Source organism: Numenius arquata, chromosome 3 (assembly GCF_964106895.1).
Source record: "Numenius arquata chromosome 3, bNumArq3.hap1.1, whole genome shotgun sequence".
Lineage (NCBI taxonomy): Eukaryota > Metazoa > Chordata > Aves > Charadriiformes > Scolopacidae > Numenius > Numenius arquata.
The window spans coordinates 35,284,446-35,304,564 of NC_133578.1; the positions used below are offsets into that span (position 1 = coordinate 35,284,446).

At 39.1% G+C, this 20,119-nt stretch overlaps 1 protein-coding gene across 1 annotated transcript; it reads left to right on the forward strand.

Annotated features, from left to right (window-relative positions):
• The first annotated feature begins 963 nt into the window (after positions 1–963).
• SLC40A1 (solute carrier family 40 member 1) lies at positions 964–18,018 on the forward strand. The gene is made up of 8 exons (XM_074145179.1): positions 964–1,264; positions 1,536–1,603; positions 6,065–6,224; positions 7,083–7,198; positions 7,531–7,657; positions 10,881–11,123; positions 12,952–13,617; positions 14,778–18,018. The coding sequence occupies exons 1-8, from the start codon at positions 1,222–1,224 to the stop codon at positions 15,095–15,097; spliced, it is 1,743 nt and encodes a 580-aa protein (XP_074001280.1). The 5' UTR covers positions 964–1,221; the 3' UTR covers positions 15,098–18,018.
• The last annotated feature ends 2,101 nt before the right edge of the window (positions 18,019–20,119 follow it).

A 20,119-nucleotide genomic window follows, 5' to 3' on the forward strand; every position in this document is an offset into this window, starting at 1 on the left:
CCCTTTATGCAAGGATAAACTGTGATTCATGCGTAGAAAGTCATCTAATTAATACAAGAAATACTTTGAACAAGATCACAGGAGTGGCAAAACCAGAACAGGTTACTGGTCTGTTACGTCAGGCATTTGCTTCTGGGATGGCCTATATACTTGAGGGAAAGAAAAAAAAACCAAAAAACCAAAAGCCCAAACCAGAAGCAATTTTACATATATGGGAGGGAACTCTGCAGTATTACACAATGAAAAAATTCTTTCAGCCCTGGCAATCAAAAGCAATCGTTATGTTTTCCTCAAGTACAAGGACAGATATTTCTTAATTATTTTCATAGTATCCTGAGAAAACCAGCCTGTTGTACATTTTGACTGTTTTTTGCTGGTGGTCAATACCAAAAATAGGTCACATATGGTGCAAAAAAGATGTTTATGGTAGGAGCTGGGATACTTGATCTGCAGCAGGCAGCCTGAGCTAGCATCAGATGAGTGGACTCTGCACCATCTTCGTTAGAACAGAAGGTTATTTCAGTTAAAGAGATTACATTTTGGGTTGGTTTTTTTTTTTTTTGGGGGGGGGGGGGGTTGGTGAAAGCGATGAATTGGGAACACTCTCATTTGCGGGTGTCTTGTGATACTTGGTGCTTATCTTACAACCCCAGCTTCTCGATGCGTTTGAATATTCAAGAACGTCACATTTTTTAAAAGGCCATGAAATAAAAAGGCAACAACAAAGGGCCAAACCAGACGAAGAACACTCGTGGCCCACAACGGTGCTGTGACGGTTTTTAGGCGGGTCTCGTTGTCGCTCGGGGTCCCGTCCCGGGGCAGCCCAGCCGGCGGGGCACCCCGACCCCTCGGGGAGCTGCTCCCGCCTCTCCCGGGGGCGGGCGGGGCCGGGCCGGGGGCCGCCCCCGGGGCGGGCCGGGCCGGGCCGGTGGGGGGCGGTGCCCGCCGCCGCCTACAAAGGGCGGTGCGCGGGGAAGCGTCCAGCCCGCGGCCTCGGCGGCTTCGGTAGCTGCGGACTCGCAGACCGAGCCGAGCGTCGTGCGGCGCTCGCTCGGCCCCCTCCGCGGCGGCGCGTCCTCGTCCGCCCGCGGGGCATAAGGCTAAGGCTTTCCGACTTCAGCTACAGTGCTAGCTAAGTCGGGGAAGGCAACACGGAGCGAAGCCGCGCGTCCCCTCGCCTCCTTTCGGCATCAGGCTCTGGCAGCGGCTGAGCGGGCCAGCATGGCGCGGGGAGCGGAGCCGGCGAGCGAGCGGCGGCCCTGCGGTCAGTGCGCGGCGGCGGGGGCGGCCGGGGGCGCCTGTGGCTCGGTCGGTGGGAGCGGATGAGCGGGGCGGAGGTGGGCGGGGGGCGAAAGGCCCCGCCGATGCCGCTGCCCGCGGGCGGTGGGCTCCGGAGGGGACAGCCGCCGCCCCGAAACGCGGCGTGTCCCGGCGGCAGTTACGCTGGGAAAACGATGTTGGGTTCCTCCATGGTAGTGAAATGTGGTGGCTGTGCCCGAATCTCCTTTAGCGTTTGTTTCTTGTTTCTCGTTTAGGATCTGTGGTTGCCTATTTTACGTCTGCAAAGTTTCTTCTTTATCTTGGACATGCGCTGTCCACTTGGGTAAGTAAAATATTGGCCTGGGAGAACTAGGACTTCATTAATCTAGCTAGGACTTACCTGAACGTTACTGGTACTTTCCAAAAAATCTTCACAAAATAGTACACCACCACAAATGCAGATGTCTCGCTACAACACCTTACTGCTGAAAGTCTTCGTGGTTACAGTAGATTCGAGTTTTCATCAGAGCAGGGTAGTGCAGTACTCAATTTCCGGAGAATTTGGTTCTGTACCTTTTTATGGTTTTAAGTAACTACAGAACCAGTGAGACTCCTTAATAGAGTAAGTTTTGAGTGAAAGAAGTGAAACGTGGTCCGTAGCAGAATGGACGACAGTCCATTGCAACATGTATTTGAAGGACTTGTATGCTTACTACACTAACTAATGGGAAATAGTCAGTGTTTATAATGGACCTATTATTGCCACTCTTTAGCAAACCTGTTGAGAATGTCAGGGGATGTCTCTTTTCCTGTCAAAATGTTTACCTTCTGAAATGCTTTCCTTCTGTACTAAAGAAACACACAACACCAGTTTTTACTCACCTGAAAGATACTTAAAAAAAAAAATCTTAAAACGTGCTGAAAATAGACAATCTGGTTCAATTCCATATAATAAAATTAAGAATATTTGTATGTTATAATACAATATTAAGCCTCTATCCAATGGCTTGATTCAAAAAGAAGTGGAAAGGTTTTCCTTCTTGATAGTCCCTGTTTTGTCTTTAGTCCTGGATGTGGACTGTGCGTTGTATAGCACTGAACGTATGGCTGATATACAGTCATGCCATTGTGTGCCTAACTCGTGCAGCTCCTTACTTTCACTAACCTGAAAGGTCATATTGATGTTTCTGTTAATGGAAGAAGGCTTGGAGTGGTATCAAATGCTTGTTTAAACAAGTGCAATATTTTAGCAATTATTGGTATTATTGAAGGAGCTCCCTGGTGGTGTTTCTCTTTACTTTGCTGCTTTTCAAAGGCCAGGGTTGTTACCTGCAACGTTTTTTGTCAGTTGTACCCTAACTGGCAATTCAGCCGACCCTACTTACTCCTCTCTGATGGGCGCTTCAGAGCTTGGCAGTGGGGCTGCTCTCAGTACATGAGTAAAGGTGACAAAGCAGAGTTTGAAAATAGTGTCACGCACCCTGACAAACATTAGACTGCAAGATGTCTACTCAGCTCAGTTTAGCAACATTAGTAGTATGTTCCTTATTCCAGTGTGTTTTCTTTTGTGCTGAATATCTTTACTCAAAAAAACCCCCAAGCAAACCTGCTGAAACAACAGAAATACAGCTTATTTTGACAGAACTGGGTGCAGGACTATACCTTTTGTATCTCCTAAGCTTTAGTGTTCCTGTAGTCTGAGTGTTTTTTGCTAACAGGAACAATAAACAAGCATCCTAATCTGTAGAACTCAAAGTAATAGATAGTCTTTGTTCTAAAGTGGTTATGTCCACAATACGAAACCTGATAGAAATGTGGTTTTGCTGTAATTGAGAGAGGTAATTTAGTTTCTGTGTCACTAAGCCATTCCCAAATACAGAGGGAAGCTGTAAATGATTATACGTGTCACATCTCCACAAATGTTCAGATTTGAACAAAGTCTAGACTATTTCTTAGGCTCTTGTTCAGCAAAGGATTTGCATGTGTGCTTGGCCTGAGTGATCGTAATAGGCTGGGCTGCGGTGCTGGAGTCCAGACCGTATGCTGTTGCCTTTATGTTTTTAATTCATTGCTGTCTATCGCTTGGCACTAAAGAAAGAACAGAATGAAAGTGGGTTTCCCTTGCTGGTGCCATGTTTAATGCTTGCCAGGAGGTCAGTTGCAACTGCGCAGCCTTGTCTGTGCCAGTCAGACCTCTGGAAGCCTGTCAGTAGGGTAGTAGTGTGGCTACTGCTGACCTTGTTGGCTTCAGTTCTGAGACAGGATTGTGTATGTTCAGTCTGAGGTAATTATAAGATAATTATAATATCAGAAGAGCAAGAACCATCTCTAAAAGGATGGTGAGACTAAACAGCTGTAGTTATTTATTTAAAAGAGTTGAAATATACACATTTTGAGACATTTTAAAGTGGAATTAAGTATGTATAATCAAGGCTTTGCCCATTTCTGAAGGCATTATATGCTGTTTAAATTTCAGTAGATCTTAGCTTGAAATTATGTACCTGCTTCAGACCTCTATAATTCACTAATACTGCTCTTCTGTGACACTAATTTATCTTTGCTTGTTCTTTTTGGTTTTTAATTCTTGAAAGAAACTCATTCTTCCAGGTTGGAACAGCTGTAGCTACCCCAAAATTTTTCTGTGTGAACTGGCCTGATCTCAATACTCTGGGTAAATGTGTTGGATAAGGTTGAACAGAGTTCACAGGCTCCTTAAATGAATTGTATAGCAAAATCATGATCTCACTAGAGTCAAAGGAATCTTTCTGTGAGTTTCAAGTTTTTCACTTTGATAGTAGAGGCTGCCACTGACTTTCATATACTTAGGTTTGGTTTTGTTTTGTTTTTTTTAAAAAAAAAAGCCTTTTTTATCTTGTCAGAATTCAGTAACTGAAATGTTTCTGCCTAAAGAAAAGACTTAAATTTCTGTTACAAAATTTCAATGTGAAAGTACTCTTCTGGCTTATTTTTTCTACCTTAATAAACAGTTACCTAGGCTAATCAAAACTTAGTTAATCCACCTGCATGTATTTTAAGTGAAATTCAGTAGGGAGGTACCTCAGGTCATACTAAGTTTAAATGAATGCTAGACTTGGCAAATTATGTCCCTGTGTTTTCATTGCTGGAATACTTTCTGTATACTTCTACTAGCCATGGAATAAGTGGAATGTGTTTTACAGAAGACTGGAGGTGTCTCTGGAGGGTGAAAAATGGTTTACTGTATACAAGAGGGCACATTAAACCTGATCATGCTTATGTTTGCATGTTTTCCATTGTATTTAGTTAGAAAACAAAAAATACCTAGAGTTTTTCCTTGAACAGGTGAAACTTTTCTTCCTGCATGATTAGGTAATTATTTTTCTGCTATGGTTAAGGAAACAAATATGAGTGTTTACACACTATGGTGTTTGAAGAAACCTCCTTCAGAGAACTTGAGTAACATTAAAAGATGAATTCTTTTTGTGCTTCTATACCACACTGAAGACTTTAATCAAACTTTGAAATTATTTTGACCCTCCAAATAGCATGCTTTTTACGTATCTCTTGATTGCCGTGTTACATGGTATGTTAGATTTGACAGACTTGGCTTTTATAAGGTGCTTTATATTGCACCTCCCTCAGCCCTTTAAAATATTTGAGGTACTTAGAAATTTGTACTATTTGACAGATCACATAGCAATTGCTTATTTTAGATAAGGCAGCAGAAGAAAACAGTTTGGTTTATGTAAGACTAACTTTAGGCATCCTTATTAAACAAAACTGCTCTAGAATAGCATGAATGATTTCTAGTCATTTACTTTGTTATTGGTTACATAAAGCATTTTCTGTAGTGCGTTTCTGAATACGTTTAAAAATAAAGTGAGATGTGACTCCCATCGTGTGACAACAAAAAGCCTCGATTTATTTGTTAGCAAGCTACAGGTCTGTTTGGTAGCAAACCTGAAAATGAGTAGTATGAAAATACTTCAATTAGACATGTTTAGCATTTTGGGCTTTTTTAACCTGTAGTAAGTAGTATCAGAACATGAAAATTTTGTATCCTGAGCCCTAGGTTAAGCTAGCAATGGGCTAAATAGGTTGAGCTAGCAATGAGTTTGCAGTAGGCGGAACAAGCTCTGATATTCTACCTCTTAGTAATACACTGATGCTTAACATGATTAATAGCATTAAGTCCACTGATTCAGAAACTTCAGTTAACATTTAGGACAACACCTTCCTTGATTTACCTACGTCTATCTTAAATTATATTATGACTTGCTTTGGCTTGACTGGATCTTGTATTTTACAGCAGCATTTAAGCTTTGATCATCTAAGAGCAAGCTGCTGTCTTGAAAAGTTATTTAAATAGTACTGGTAATCAATAACTGCTGATATTTGAACTGTGCTGGAGAATCTACCTTTCTGAGGCTTGTTGGATGTGGCAGGTCACAGACTTCGTCCTGTAATATTATAATGGAAAATAACTGGGTTTTTTGATGTGATATTACAAGCTATAGTGTTGCACTGGATTGGGACAAATGATCTTAGTGATACTGGAATGGAAACAGTGGTGGCAGAATGTAGTTATTAAAAAAGCAAAACAAAAACCAACAACAACCCTAAAACCAAAACAACCCTCAAAATAAATAAAAAACCCCCCAATAACCAAAACACCAAACAAAAAACCCTACACCCCACTCTTGCATGTGTAACAACTGTTTATTTTAATGCAGACTTTTGTCAGGGCATTAGTGAAATAGTTAACTTGTGTGCTTGCAAAGTGCAAATAGTAACGTTGTGTATGTACTCTCTGTTACTCTTAAAGGGAGATCGTATGTGGCATTTTGCTGTGTCTGTATTCCTGGTTGAACTTTATGGAAACAGCTTACTCCTGACTGCAGTCTATGGACTGGTTGTGGCGGGATCAGTTCTTCTCCTGGGAGCCATTATTGGAGACTGGGTGGACAAGAATTCCAGGCTCAAAGGTTAGATTCCTAGAGCAGGTTATTTATTTAAGGATGGATCAAATTAATGTGAAAAGATAAAGCTGTTAGAGTTAACTCCTCAAGTCAAATACGAGAACGGGGCTTGCTCAGTTTTTTTAAGAAGGGTAGTGTTTCAGTGGTAATGATTACACAAAGGTAGCGTCAAAGACAGGAGGGAAACAGTTTTATGTCACTGTATGTTCACTACTCAGGCTAAGCCTGTATGATACGTAGAAACACAAAAGGTCCAAAGCATGTAATTTAAAGAACTTGATCTGTAGTCCTTAACAGTCTAATACTAACATGCATTCGCAGTACTTGTTGTTTTCTGTCGGATACAAACATCTTTCACTTAAATGTAAACATGCACTGCATTTGCATTATACATATTTTAAATATGTATACTTTAGTCTGTTTCATAAATAACATGGCATCAAGTTCTTCATACACATTTTTACTTTCTAAGAGTTTACAAAATAGCATCCTTTCCATGGTATGCTAAAGATGAATTTTAGAGACTCAAATTAAATCTTGTTTTTACCCCTTTAAAAATAGTGTCAGCATTTAAACAGGCAGTTTGGATTTTGAGAAAAGACCTATTTGGGCTGTATATTCTTAAGAGCTATGAATTGCTAAGAGCTACAAAGTTACATCAGACATTGATTTGTTTCTCTAAGACAATGGAAGATTCAAAATGTAATATGAAGTATAGTTATACCACTTATATTTTGGGGGGAGAATAGGAAAATAAAAATACTTAAAGAATCTGTGCATGTTCCTTAATTATAACCTCCTTAAGCTTATAGTTAGCTCATTCTTGTGTTTGTAACTGTTGCTTTCTGTTTTGATTTAAAACAGTGGCCCAGACATCTTTGGTTGTACAGAATGCATCTGTCATCCTGTGTGGTATTATCCTGATGATTGTCTTCTTGTTTAAGACGCAGCTTTTGACCTTATACCATGGATGGCTTCTTGTGAGTGCTTGAACTTGTTAATAAGGAATTAACTTAAAAAGAAACTTTGGGGAGCACGGGAGGCAGATGATTTTTTATTTTTTCTCTCTAGTCTGTTTAGACATTCCTGTGAGCTAAAACAGGCGAAGAAAACTTTGAGCTAGTTGGGTAAACAGAGGTGTTTGCTTTCTGTCAGGAATTGTAAAGTAGACTTGGTCTTGTTTTGTCTGAAGAGTAACACTAAAATGTATGGATTCAAATGTAAAAGCGTATTTTCTGGTTGTACACAGTAGGAGTGGAGCTCTGCTTTCATCAATTTTCTCACCTTGTAACTTTTCCCCCCGTTTCTCTAGACGGTGTGCTATATCCTGGTTATCACAATAGCAAATATTGCCAATTTGGCCAGCACTGCCACAGCGATCACAATTCAGAGGGACTGGATTGTTGTGGTTGCAGGGGAAGACAGAAGCAAACTGGCAGGTGAAACATGCTGCTTTTTTAATGCCTTAAATGTTGTACTTTCCAGGTTTGATTTTTAGACTAGAGTTTTACAGAGGTCAGCACATCTTTGAGTTCCACATATTATGAAAAAACAGCAGGTAAAAAGGGCAGCCTTTATTTTCCTGTTCCCTCTTCTGCACTAAACTTGCTGAAATTCAAAATTACTGGTATGATTACAATTCAGTTTTTAGAATTCACGCCTAAACTTGTTTTGTCCTCCTCTTAGTCCTACTGCAGCTTTGTCAGGAAAACTTTTTTCTTGCTGAACAAATAAACATAACGCCACGCTCTTAAATCAAATAACCAGTGTTTAATAGAAAAGCTATTTAACTTCCAGGCACTTAAAGCCAAGTGTTGCAATACTTTATTTTTAGGTCCGTGGAATGAAACAGAAAACTGTTGCGTAACTGGGCTCCTCACATAGGGATCAGAGAAAGAGATACATGAGAATGAAGTCCAGAACAATAAAGTAGGTTGATCAGGAAGTTCCCAGTAGGAAATGCTGTGCATGCAGATATACTTAAAATCTTGCACTTCTCTAGCATTAGATGTCTAACTCACAGCTGCGAACACTTCTTCAGTTGAAACTGAAAGCTCTGTATTCCTTGACTTCTGATACCTTTAGTATTAGACTACAGACTTAATCTTCTTTTTCACCTAGCAAATGTTTTTGTTTTCCACTTTATGGCACAGTGGCATGGCATTATTAGGAAAGAGAATGAGTTCCCACTCAGATTCTACTGTAGCTTGGTGGTCTTGACACTACTTGGATGTGAGAGGTTGCTTGGGATCTTCCCCAAAGACGCATTGAACCTGATTCTCCTTTGCTGGGGACTACTCCTAGCTGCATGACCACTCACACCAAGAGATGTGTGATTGATCTCTGGCTATGCTGCTGCTCTGATTGTAACAGTGTGGGAAGCAGCATTTTTTTTGATGAGCAGGCTATATGGGCTCTGAATCAAACCTATAAGGGGATTTAAGCCTTCCCAGATAAAGGAACTGATACTGAAGTGCAAGCAAGGCACAGAGCAGCTTAACATTGTCAAGACATTTATAGCTCACTCAAGCTTTAAGTCTCACAGTTGTGGAGTTTAGATACCTCCAGGATTTCAGCTTCTGGACTCCAGTTTTATGTTAATCTGCCTAAATTGACCATAAAGTTCAGTTTACATGCCAGAGTCCTTTTAGGGATTTGAGTCCTATACTGCAGATTTGTTCTTGGTGTTTATCTCCAATGAAGGAATCTTATTTCCCTGTCTCATCCAGGAGAGGCGGGTTCTTAGATGCATAAAAAGTATCTTGCTTTCATTTCCCAGTATACAAATTTTCCACCACAGTCTTTTATTTTGACATTGCAGTACCTTTCTAGGTCATGCCTTTTGTAGAGCAGCAGTACAGCTTAACTAACTTTGGTGTGAATCACAAGTAGAAATATATCATCTATCCATAAAAACCTTAAAGTTCTAATGGTTCTCATTAACCTTTCTTCTTGTGTCAGATCTTATTCAGCAAATCTCCCCAATCCCTGTACTACTAAATACACATGAGATAAGGTACAGACCACACCTGCAGAGAACTGCTGTGTGAGAGGCAGTCCTGCCTCTGTCCTGCTTCATGAGCTTAGACAGAATTGTATGACCACTTGTATTCTGTACTGAAAAATCAGGCAAGAGGTTACTCTAAATTTTCATGCAACTTAATTTGAAAACAAAAAAACCCACCTAACTAAGCACCTGAGTTCAACAGATCTGTCTAATGGATCTTCCAGGCTGAATAGGGCGGTTGTATGTTTAATCATAATGTAACTTGGAGACTGCTTGAATTCCTTAACTTAAAAAATGAAATGTCAGCACTGACTTTGCAGCCAATGCTGTTGTGCATCTCTGCACTGTTACCTTTCCTTAAAGAGGAGCCTTAGTTAAGTAAGTTAGTGGAATAGGGAAATAAAATTGCTTTGGCTCCGCCTTTTTCATTGTCCTCAATTAATTTTTCCATTCACTCTTACTTTGTGCCTTTACTGAGTGGAAACATTAGCCTTCCTCAACTCAAAACCACAAAGCTCAGTTCTTGGATTTTCTAAAGCCAAATATTATGCAAGTATTTAACTTACTCATCTTAATGCTTTGTGACTGATGGTTAACTGAGTTGACTTTGAATTCTAAATAGAATCACCTAAACGTTTCTTTGAATGGCAAGGAGTAATCCTCTACAGATTCAGAAAAGCAGCTTCACACGGGTATACAGTTTCACTTGCTCTTCAAAAGCTCTAATTTCATAATAGAGTTTTAAAATGGGTTTGAGATGTACTTCTAAGCAGCCTGAAGCCCTGATGTGCAAAACCATTGAGGATCTAGCAACTTTTAGGGGTAGAACAATGGCACCACTAATTGGAAACCTATAGGAGCCCAGAGGACGTAATGACACTAAAGTGAATAAGATCGGGCAGGGTGAGACTTGCAGCAAGTGGAAGATGCATTCGTGCTAAGAATAGGCTGCTTGTTTTGGCTGTAAACATCAAAGCGTGGAACATAAAGGAATGAGGACTTTGCTCAGTAGGCTCTGAGAATGCCTACAACTGCTATCAACCAATGTGACTCAATAAGGAAATTTAAGCCATTTCAAAGGTCCACTGCTATCACGGTGGGTACTGTGGTCACCAGTTACTAGAAGTAAATGGAGGAGATTAAGAAATACATGGTCCAGTACTGGGAGATAGTAATTGCTAAAATTATTACACGGGAAGCTTCCTGTATTATTATACAGGAAAGAATTCTGCCATATAAGATTCCTATGAACGTCTGGAGTTGTGCATGCTGGGTTTGAATGTTACAGAGATAGGCTTAGGGGTCCATAACGTCACTCTGATATAAGGGTAGTCTGATCTCATGACTAAGTTTTACGTGCAGGATTACACCTCCACTGTAAACCCAGCATGCTAAGCCTGGAGGACTTCATGCAGGCAAAACTTGCAGGAGTAAGAATTTGGCTTACAAACACCTTGGTTGATCGCAGTAAATTTTAACACTGGAACACTGTAAAGGTGCCTCTGGTTAGCAGTTTCGCAATGATGGAACCACTTACACTTGGAGCAAGATTTCTTAGCTTGATGTGTATATATGCGCAATCCTCAATTATGTTACTGAGTATTTCACTGTAAGTGTTCAGCAATTACTTCATATCATCAAATCATTTCTGACAGATATGAATGCCACAATAAGAAGAATTGATCAATTGACCAATATCTTGGCCCCAATGGCAGTTGGTCAGATAATGACATATGGCTCCCCGATGATTGGCTGTGGATTCATTTCGGGCTGGAACCTGATGTCAATGTGTGTGGAATATCTGCTGCTCTGGAAGGTTTATCAGAAAACCCCAACTCTGGCTCTCAAATCTGCAAAAGTTGAAGAATCGGAACTGAAACAGTTGAATGTAAAGAAAGGTATTGAAAACACAAAAGTAATTCTTCAAATTTGTAGTATGTTCACTGTATCTTTCAAACTGAAGTGTTGACTTTTGCCTTCTACACACACTGCTTTTAGGCTTTCTACTCATAGCTTGGAGGTTTCAGGTTTTGCATATAGGTAAGAGAGACTCTTAAATAACAATGCTTTGTGCAGCAATTTGAGGAATCCCATAAAATGCAGCCAAAGAATGAATGCTCTCCTCTTAATTAATCATTTAGAGTAAGTCTGCCCTGTTATTTAGGTCTGCTCAAGAGGATATCCATCTATAGCATAGCTAATAAACTGACAAAAGTTTTCGCTCTGTAGCGTCTACAAGCAAAACAGCCTGTATAGGACTCCTCCTTGCCAGCTCGTCTGTACTTACTCATAGTATTAACAGGTTTTCAGGAGGTTGTAGAATAGGTGGTAATGCTTTGATGAGTTCCACATGCTGCAGGAAGTGGAGGGGGGGCATGGAAGAAACTACTTTGATCTTCTGCTCTGCTTTCTTGGCCAAGCTGAGCAACTGGGATTTGCAGTGTAGATGGCTATGACTGTAGCCAATCTTAAAACTGATACTAGGATTACTTTACATAGTCTTAATATCAGAACTTAAAATTGTTTGAGAAGCAGACTTCTTATTCGAGTCAGATACTGGAATACAAAACTTAAGCATTTTCCCATTCTAAGATAGCAGTATGTGAGTACTACTGAAAGCTCAAGCTATGGGCTCCCAGCTACAATACGTTGTGGGTTGTTGTTTTTTTTGTTTTTTTTTTTTTTTTTTAAAGAAAGATTATAAATAATTGCTGTTTTTTTTCCTTTAAAAGCTAGCTGGCAATCTGTTCTTTGCTCAATAGATAGTGAGATAGGGGGCTGCTATTAAAGATGCTGAAGAGACATACCTCCTTCACAGCCAGCAGATCCATTGTGGTAACAGCTGATCCAGTAAACTATTGGACAAGGCTGATGGCAGCCTAGGACAGGGGAGCAAGATAAAGATAATAGAACTCTATAGCTTTGGAACTGGCTCTCGAATGCTCCTGCAGAATGAAACATTTAGCAAATGGCAATATGTAGGAAACATCTCTTTAATTTTTGCTATTGTAGTATTCTGATTTCAGTGGAAGACTTGCGTTTTTAAAAGTTGCAAAAATAGTTAATTAATCTCACTTTCTGTATATGCACTTTTTCAAACTTGACAGTGTCATAACACTGCTCAGGCATCCAAACACTTGTATAGTTTCTACCCACCATACTAATCTAAGTACTGCTGTGCATTCTTTGGCTTTTGTTTGTGACCAGTGGAAGTGCCTGCCTTCTATATTAGGGTGAGGATGGAATTGTAGAGAAGCGTGGTATGAGATTTCTTTGAAGCAAATTTTGAAAGTTTTTTTGGCTTTGGTAGGCTTCAGCAAGCATCTCTGCTTTGGTTCTTCTACCATGATGTGAGATAATCACAGATGTTTAAGTATTCCCTGCTTTCTGTGATTAGTGCATTTGAACATGCAAAGCTACATGAAAATGCCAACTAACATTGGCATTCATGAAACAATTTATGGAAATGAAGCATTTGGTCACAAGTCTACTGAAAAGAAGCAGGTTATGCTTTCTCCTACCACAGTTTAATTAAACAAGCAGGATTTTATGTAAACTTTACTTGATCTTAGTACAGGTAGGATTTAAGGGCACTTTAAAACATTTAAGTAATTGGAGGAAGGTTGATTGGCAGCAGTTACTTTACTAACTGCAAACAATTGTCTTGCAGTTTACACCACACTTTCCAGGCAGGAGCGTATCTAACAGTTACATTTCTGTTTACAGAGAGTGACATGAAACCTGCTGAAGGAGTGCAGTTAATTGTTGAGAAAGATGTAACTGGCTTTGAGCCCCAACAGGAGAAGGAAGTCAGCTGTGCTGCCCGGATTGCCGAACCTTTCATCACGTTTCGTGATGGATGGGTTGCGTACTACAACCAGCCAGTGTTTCTTGCAGGCATGGGTCTTGCGTTTCTGTATATGACTGTTCTGGGCTTTGATTGTATTACTACAGGCTATGCATACACTCAGGGTTTGAGTGGCTCTGTGCTAAGCCTCCTGATGGGTGCCTCAGCAGTCACCGGAATCATGGGAACGGTAGCTTTCACTTGGCTTCGTCGCAAATGTGGCCTGATTCGCACGGGCCTTATTTCTGGAGTTGCTCAATTTGCTTGTCTGGTCTTATGTGCCATCTCTGTGTTCATGCCTGGAAGTCCTCTGGATTTGACTGTTTCCCCATTTGCTGACATCAGTGCAAGGCTGTTTGAAAGTGAACCATTACCTACTATAGCATCTCCAGAAGATAAGCCTGAAATGGTTTTTGCAACTGGAATGCCCAACTTGTTAAACGGGTCTACTACTCCTGCTAACAGCGACCCAGAGATGAGTCCTGAGCCTGTGCCTTTGATCTCTGTTAGTCTTCTGTTTGCAGGAGTCATTGCTGCTAGAGTTGGTAAGTATTATGTTGCTATTGAAATCTGATCTATTGACTGCTTTTAAATTCTAAAAATTACAGTGCCTGTCAACTAAATACAAATTTGAGTTTAGAATTGTAGGCTACAGTTGAAGTTATATTGCATTTCTAAGGCTAATTCATTACACTTCACATAAAAATGAAATGACCTTGCAATAGTACGCCAGTGCAGAGACTGCAGTACTAATTTCTTGCATATCATATATCTCTAATAGGAGAAAAGTTAACACATTTTGAGTGAATGTAATTTGTTTTTTGGAATGATTATCTCTAAGTGATCTTCCTTCGCAACCAAGAAAGACCATTTGTTAACAGGAAATGGAATTAAATACATCTGCGGTGAAAATCTTCAAACTTAGCAGTTTAGTACATTAATCTTTTCATTAAATAAACTATCTAACCTTTAAACTTGTGACCAGCAAAGGAATTTAGAACAGAAGCTTTGATTTGGATGACAGATTAATTTTTTGAGGAATTGCTGGTTAGTGTAGTATTAGTATCCGTCAACACACGAGGCTGTCAAATACATAAATGTAATGAACAGTAATTCTCATTTGTAGAATTTTTATACTCTTGATTTCTGCTGCTTCTACTGAATTTTGGAGGAATAAAATACTTGATTCACATGTACTAAGTTTGTCTGCAAGACAAACCTTTAACACTGAATTCTTAATAGACTAAAACAGTATAGAAGCTAGTGCCAACCAGGACTGCTGTAAACTAAGTTATCTGCGTAGTTTAAAATGTGTTTGATTTGTTTTGCAAACATCTTGTATACAACTTAGCAATTGTAGCTAGCATGATTATACTGTGTGTAAACAGCTGTAAAACAGCTATTTAAATAAGGAACAAATGAGCAAAATGTTAACTTGATAGACGTGTTGAAGCAAGATGTGTCAGGCAAGTTAATGTGTCAAGCTGTGTGTATTATTTTGGGAAATATTAGCAAAGAGAAGGTAAATTGTTCTTGACTGTCAGTGTGAAATCAGTTCTAGTCTGAGAGGCTAGCTTGTTGCACACATTTTTGGCAAAAGTGGGTGTTTGGAAGTATGAATTGAATTGTGGAAGTAATGAAAGCTTACCATGAGAAGGCCAGTCGTATGGATAACTGCTTTGTTTTTTTTTTTTTCTCTCTGTAGGCCTTTGGTCCTTTGATTTGACTGTCACACAGTTGCTACAAGAAAATGTGGTAGAATCTGAAAGAGGCATCATAAATGGTGTCCAAAACTCCATGAATTATCTTCTTGATTTACTGCACTTCATCATGGTTATCTTGGCTCCAAACCCTGAAGCTTTTGGCTTATTGGTGCTTATTTCTGTGTCTTTTGTTGCAATGGGCCACATAATGTACTTCAGATTTGCCCAAAAAAGCTTGGGAAAACAACTTTTTGTTTGTTGCACTCCTGATCCCAAAACAGTCTCTGACAGTTCACCACCTGGTAATACATCTACTGTCTGAAAGGAGACATATCTCTTACTAACTTGCTACACAAATATCATGGTTAAACACATATACCGCCTTTTGTGACCCTGTCTAAGGTGTTTCTCTAGAGTTGAAAGCATAATTTAGCTGTTTGAGGAACCTGTCCCAAGAGAGCTTAAATTTGTCTTACAGTGACCCTGTAAAAATGTTTCATGTTTGGCACCATGAATCTTGACAGCAGGTGTTTCAGAGGAGCCCCACAAGTTATACATCTAGTATTTGAACACAAAAATAATGTTGGATTTCTGTTGCTGACCCCCACAGTGTGATACTGTTTAGTGGTTATACATACTAAATTTTTTCATGAATTCTGAACAATTCTTGTGCTCATTGAGCAAAACAAGAGGGCTCATTTTTCAGCTGCTTCAGAATAACTTCATTTCAGTGTTTGGGTTTGTGTGGTTTTTCTCTTACCATGAACAGTTCTGGTCCCCTATTTTAGCAAATTGATATACACATACTTTGATTCCCGAAGTGGACTCTTAAGTTCCAATGCTTTTGCAAAATACCTTTTTAGTATTCTGTTTTGGTTTAACTTTACAGAAACACCTTTGTAGGCTTTTTTTGCATGTTTCCTTACAAATTAGGCGAGTGCTAGGTACAATATATTGTATTACACTTTTGTTGCACTTGATATCAAGTAAAACGTAGCGTCATTTAGCAGAAGCTATTGATGTAACATTGTAAAGCATGGCTTTTTTAATTGCAAATGACAGGTCTGCTCAGGTTTTATGTAGCAGAAAGTGCTAAGGTCAGGAGTGCTGGTACAGAAAGATGATGTCTAAGGCTAACAGTTTTTGCCTCAGAGTACAAGCAGCTTTAGTTTATTTTTGAATGCTGTTGTTTTCAGAAACCCTAATAAAGCCTAATGTATTGAAAAATTATTAGTTTTCCAGGCAAAAGAAGTCAAAAAGTGGATTGCTTGCATTTATCTGTTTTACATGTGTGTGAATTTTGACTTAATTTGTTCTAAAGTAGTGCTGAAACAATGAGATGTCGGACTGTGTGGCCCTATTAAGCAACTTCAGACCAATGAAGACTGATAGATCCCTCAGATTTGCAAGAAGCTCTTGCTCTTTTCTTTACTCTGCATGTGTACTAACAGTACTTCCATAGTCATTAACCATATTTGCACTTTTCTGAAAACTACTCTACGCACTTTGCTTTCTCAGTAGAGTTTAACCGGTAGTGTTCTGAGACTTTTCCTATGGCCTGATGGTATGATTTCTAAACTTAAATCTTTGTAAAATATTTGTTTGCAAAATTAGTATGCAAAAACATACATCAGCAACTTGTGAAAAGTAACCTCTGTAACTTTTAAGGTTTTTTTTATTTTAGGTACTGTCCTTCCACAGTCATCTGTGTTGCCAGACTTCAGCCCTGGAATGTAAGTGCGTGAACTCCATTAACGTTGAACGTGTTACACCAGGGCTGAATCTAGGCCATTCATCTTAAAATTTGTAATGATTACATTATATGTCAAACTAAATAGAATGTGTAAAAAAAAAAAAAAAAAAAATTCAGTGGCTTTTGTCTCAGAATATTTTGTAAGAGGAGTGAAAGTCGATGAATGGGAATCCTATGTACTTGGAGCCTTCAGCATTCAATAACTGGATGTAACAATTTTTCTCCTCTAATGGACCAAAACTAATCATTACACCTATGTTACTGAAAGTTTCTCAGGGATGTTTTCACTAGGTTTGTAAGTGTTTATACTTTGACCAAGGTTTTGGGTTCTGTTTTGATACAATGAAGTAAAATATGTTAATTAGAGTAGTTTTAAAATTTGTGACTCAATCCTGAGTGTAACTTCTTAAGCAAAAGGGAACTTTGCCATCAGCAGAATTTAAAAGTCAGAAGACAAAACCCCAAGCTTATCTAGATTTGTAGAATAAATATACCCAAAGGATGTGTGATAAGTACACTAGTAAATAAAATACCTCTGATTTGCCAAATATGCTTTTTCATGTGTATCTAATCAAAATTGGGGCCAGATTTTAGTATTGCTGGTTATAAAGGTAGCCCAAATGTCAGTGAATGCCTCTATATTGCACTTTGAACATCTGAATGCCACTGTAGATATCGGACTCACTGGCCATCAGGGAAACAAAGCTGAAAATGCAGCTTCTTGTGGGCTGCCTATTGTCTCCGGAACCCAGTGTGCCTAAAGCTGAATGCGGTAGCACTAAGCACCAGAAATCCCAGAGAGGATGTATTCCTGTAGCCTAGAGAGCTCCAAAAACATAACAAATAGAGCTGGGAGCCTACCATGTTCCCATCTCTTCCCAATTTTATATTTTTTTTTCCCCAAGAGCAATATAGTCTTACTTAATTTGAGTAGCAATTTGTTTCATAAATAGTTCCATTAGCTAGTGCAGTCTGGATCTCAAGCCAAAAACGTAGTGTTGGGAGGGGACTGGACCTTTGTATTTTGTACACATAATGTTGCTGGGATTCATATGTGCAGATATACAGCCAGAAAGCAAGACAATCCTAAAAGAAAAAGGTGGATGCTAGCTTTAAGAAGAATTAAGAGGTCTAAATTGGAAATCTTGTATGTATTGGTCTAAATTGGATGTCAAAAAAAAAATGTATGCTGCTTGAGCACAACCTGTTTGTGTGTAAGTTTAAGATGTACACAGGCACCTGTACTGATTAGTGCTTTGAAGCAATGTGGAGCCTGAAGTCTTACTTAGCAGGACTTTCATTAAGTAAGCATTTTTGGCCTTGTATTTATTTATTTTTTTTTAATGTGTCCAATTTGAATGAGAACTGCCCTTAAAATGTACGCACTAAAAATCAATCTTACCAGAAGAGCATATTTTATTATACAACCTTATGCTGGACATAGTATTGATTTATGTATTACTATTGTTAAAGCTAATGAATAAATTTGCAAAAAAAATTATTTGTCCTGTATTATTCATCTTGGTATGGTATATTTAGCATGGATCCTGTAGATGGAGGTTTCCACAGTGATGGGATGGAAACAGCCATAAAGCACAAACAAGTAGCATTGAGGAGGAAGCAAATGACAAGTGTAATAAAAACAATGACTCTATTTAGTGAACTGATTTTTTAAGTGGTAGCTTAAGGCACAACAGCTGAAGGTGAAGTTGCGGTCTTACCTCAGCCCAGGACCAGCCCTGGTGATACAGCAGTTTTGTGTATTGGCTTGTTGAGCAACAGGAAGCAAATGGTTTTGCCTTCCCAGTCATCTTTTTACCGTATTCAATTTGAGATTATGGCTTTCTGTAGCAGCAGCCTGTAGGGGAGAACAGTAGGTATAAGAGTGGTCACAAAATAAATGCTGTACATCTAATATTCTGGTTTTAGTCTGGAAGTACTTCAACTGAGTATTTTATACAGGACTGCTTCTTGATACATGTACTTAGGGTATGCTTGCATAATGAATTGATCTTTGGAAGGATGCTGTGCTCAGGCACTAGGATTTCCCTGAACTGATTCCTCTTTGAACTAGAGATTTTCCTAGAACAATACCCTTATGGATTATCCTTAGTTATGTTATCAGCATGTTACTCTCCTATGGGAATTAGAAGAATTATTACTAATAATTAGTTATTCTCATGTGGGAATTAGAATGTGGTGGATTAAAACTGCAGGCTTTGCATGTATCAGTTGGTAGCATTAGGGTAAGTGGTGTGCCTCTTTAATACAAGCTGCCAAAATGTCAATGTTACAGTCAGCTTACCAATGTTCACCTTTAGGAATGTTTACCTCCTTCACTGCCACCTAGAAATTAAAAAAAGCGTTAGAATATTGACCTGAAAATGTACTTACACTGATCCACCCCTTTAGGCACAAAAAAAAAAAGGCTTGAGAATGGTACTGTGTAGTATACTTAATGGGTAAAGAACACCTTCTTCAGTCAAGAAAGGCCTTTGCAATTTACCATTTGATTGTTTCGCTGTTTTCCTTTACTTGGGTGTTCATGTTTTGGAAAGTTCTAAGACCCTGTGGAATTCAGTGCTCAGCAGCCAAAGGTAGAATCATTGAAGATACCTGCCACTGTTTACTTGCTTATTAGGTAGCTGAGATGCCAACCCTGCCTGTGGAAGGCAATGTATTTTGCTCTGGAATATATAATTGCCTTTATTTTAAAAAAAGTTTTTCTTAAACTGAGCACTGATGGTACAGGGATTGAAAATTGAATCTTATTAAAGGAAAAAAGGATAGAGTGAACTTGGTCCCTTCAATTTAAACTATTTTCTGTTTCTTTAACAAGAAGACGGTCTCTTACAAATTCCAAAAAAGTAAGTAGGTTCATATCTAATAGTTTTAAAATAGTACAGTTACTGCTGGGTTTGCTTCTACTAAGCATATGGTGTATATGTCCCAGGTCTGCAGAGCTAGCTCATTTCCTTCATAAGCTGGCTGAGTGTTCCCTCGGTGATCACTGTCAAAGATCACATTTTTTCATGTCACAGTGTTACACTCCTTTCCTGCTGGACAGGAGCTTCTTTCACAGCCTCCTACACAACTGGTTTTGCAAAGCATGTATTTTAAACTCATAATCTACAAAGGGTCACAATTTGCAGGTAAAGCTTCATAAAGAAACCAAGCATTGTGTAACAGAAACAAACAGGCAATTCCAGATGCATTTCAAATAATTTCTACTGCTTTTTAATATTAAAAACTAGCAGATATTACTGAATCAATGCCAAGTCATAGGCTCTTCATAACTTTGAAACAATACAAGTTTACAAGCAAACCTGAAGTAATTCAGAGTAGAGATTGTTTCTGCTAGAGAAGAGTGCAACCAATAGGTCTAGCTTTTCTAAATCTAGCACTGTTGAGATGATAATGCTTTTTTATCTGTTTCAAGCCTATTTTCAGGTCTTCCAGGAATATATTGTGCTGTACTCTGCATTCATGTCTTTCTCAAGTCCTTAGTACTAGAGAAGCTAGTAGTAAGAGTAATAATCCTTATTATCTTGCCCTTTGTACTCAAGCATTTTGTCCTGCTTGTGGGTAATG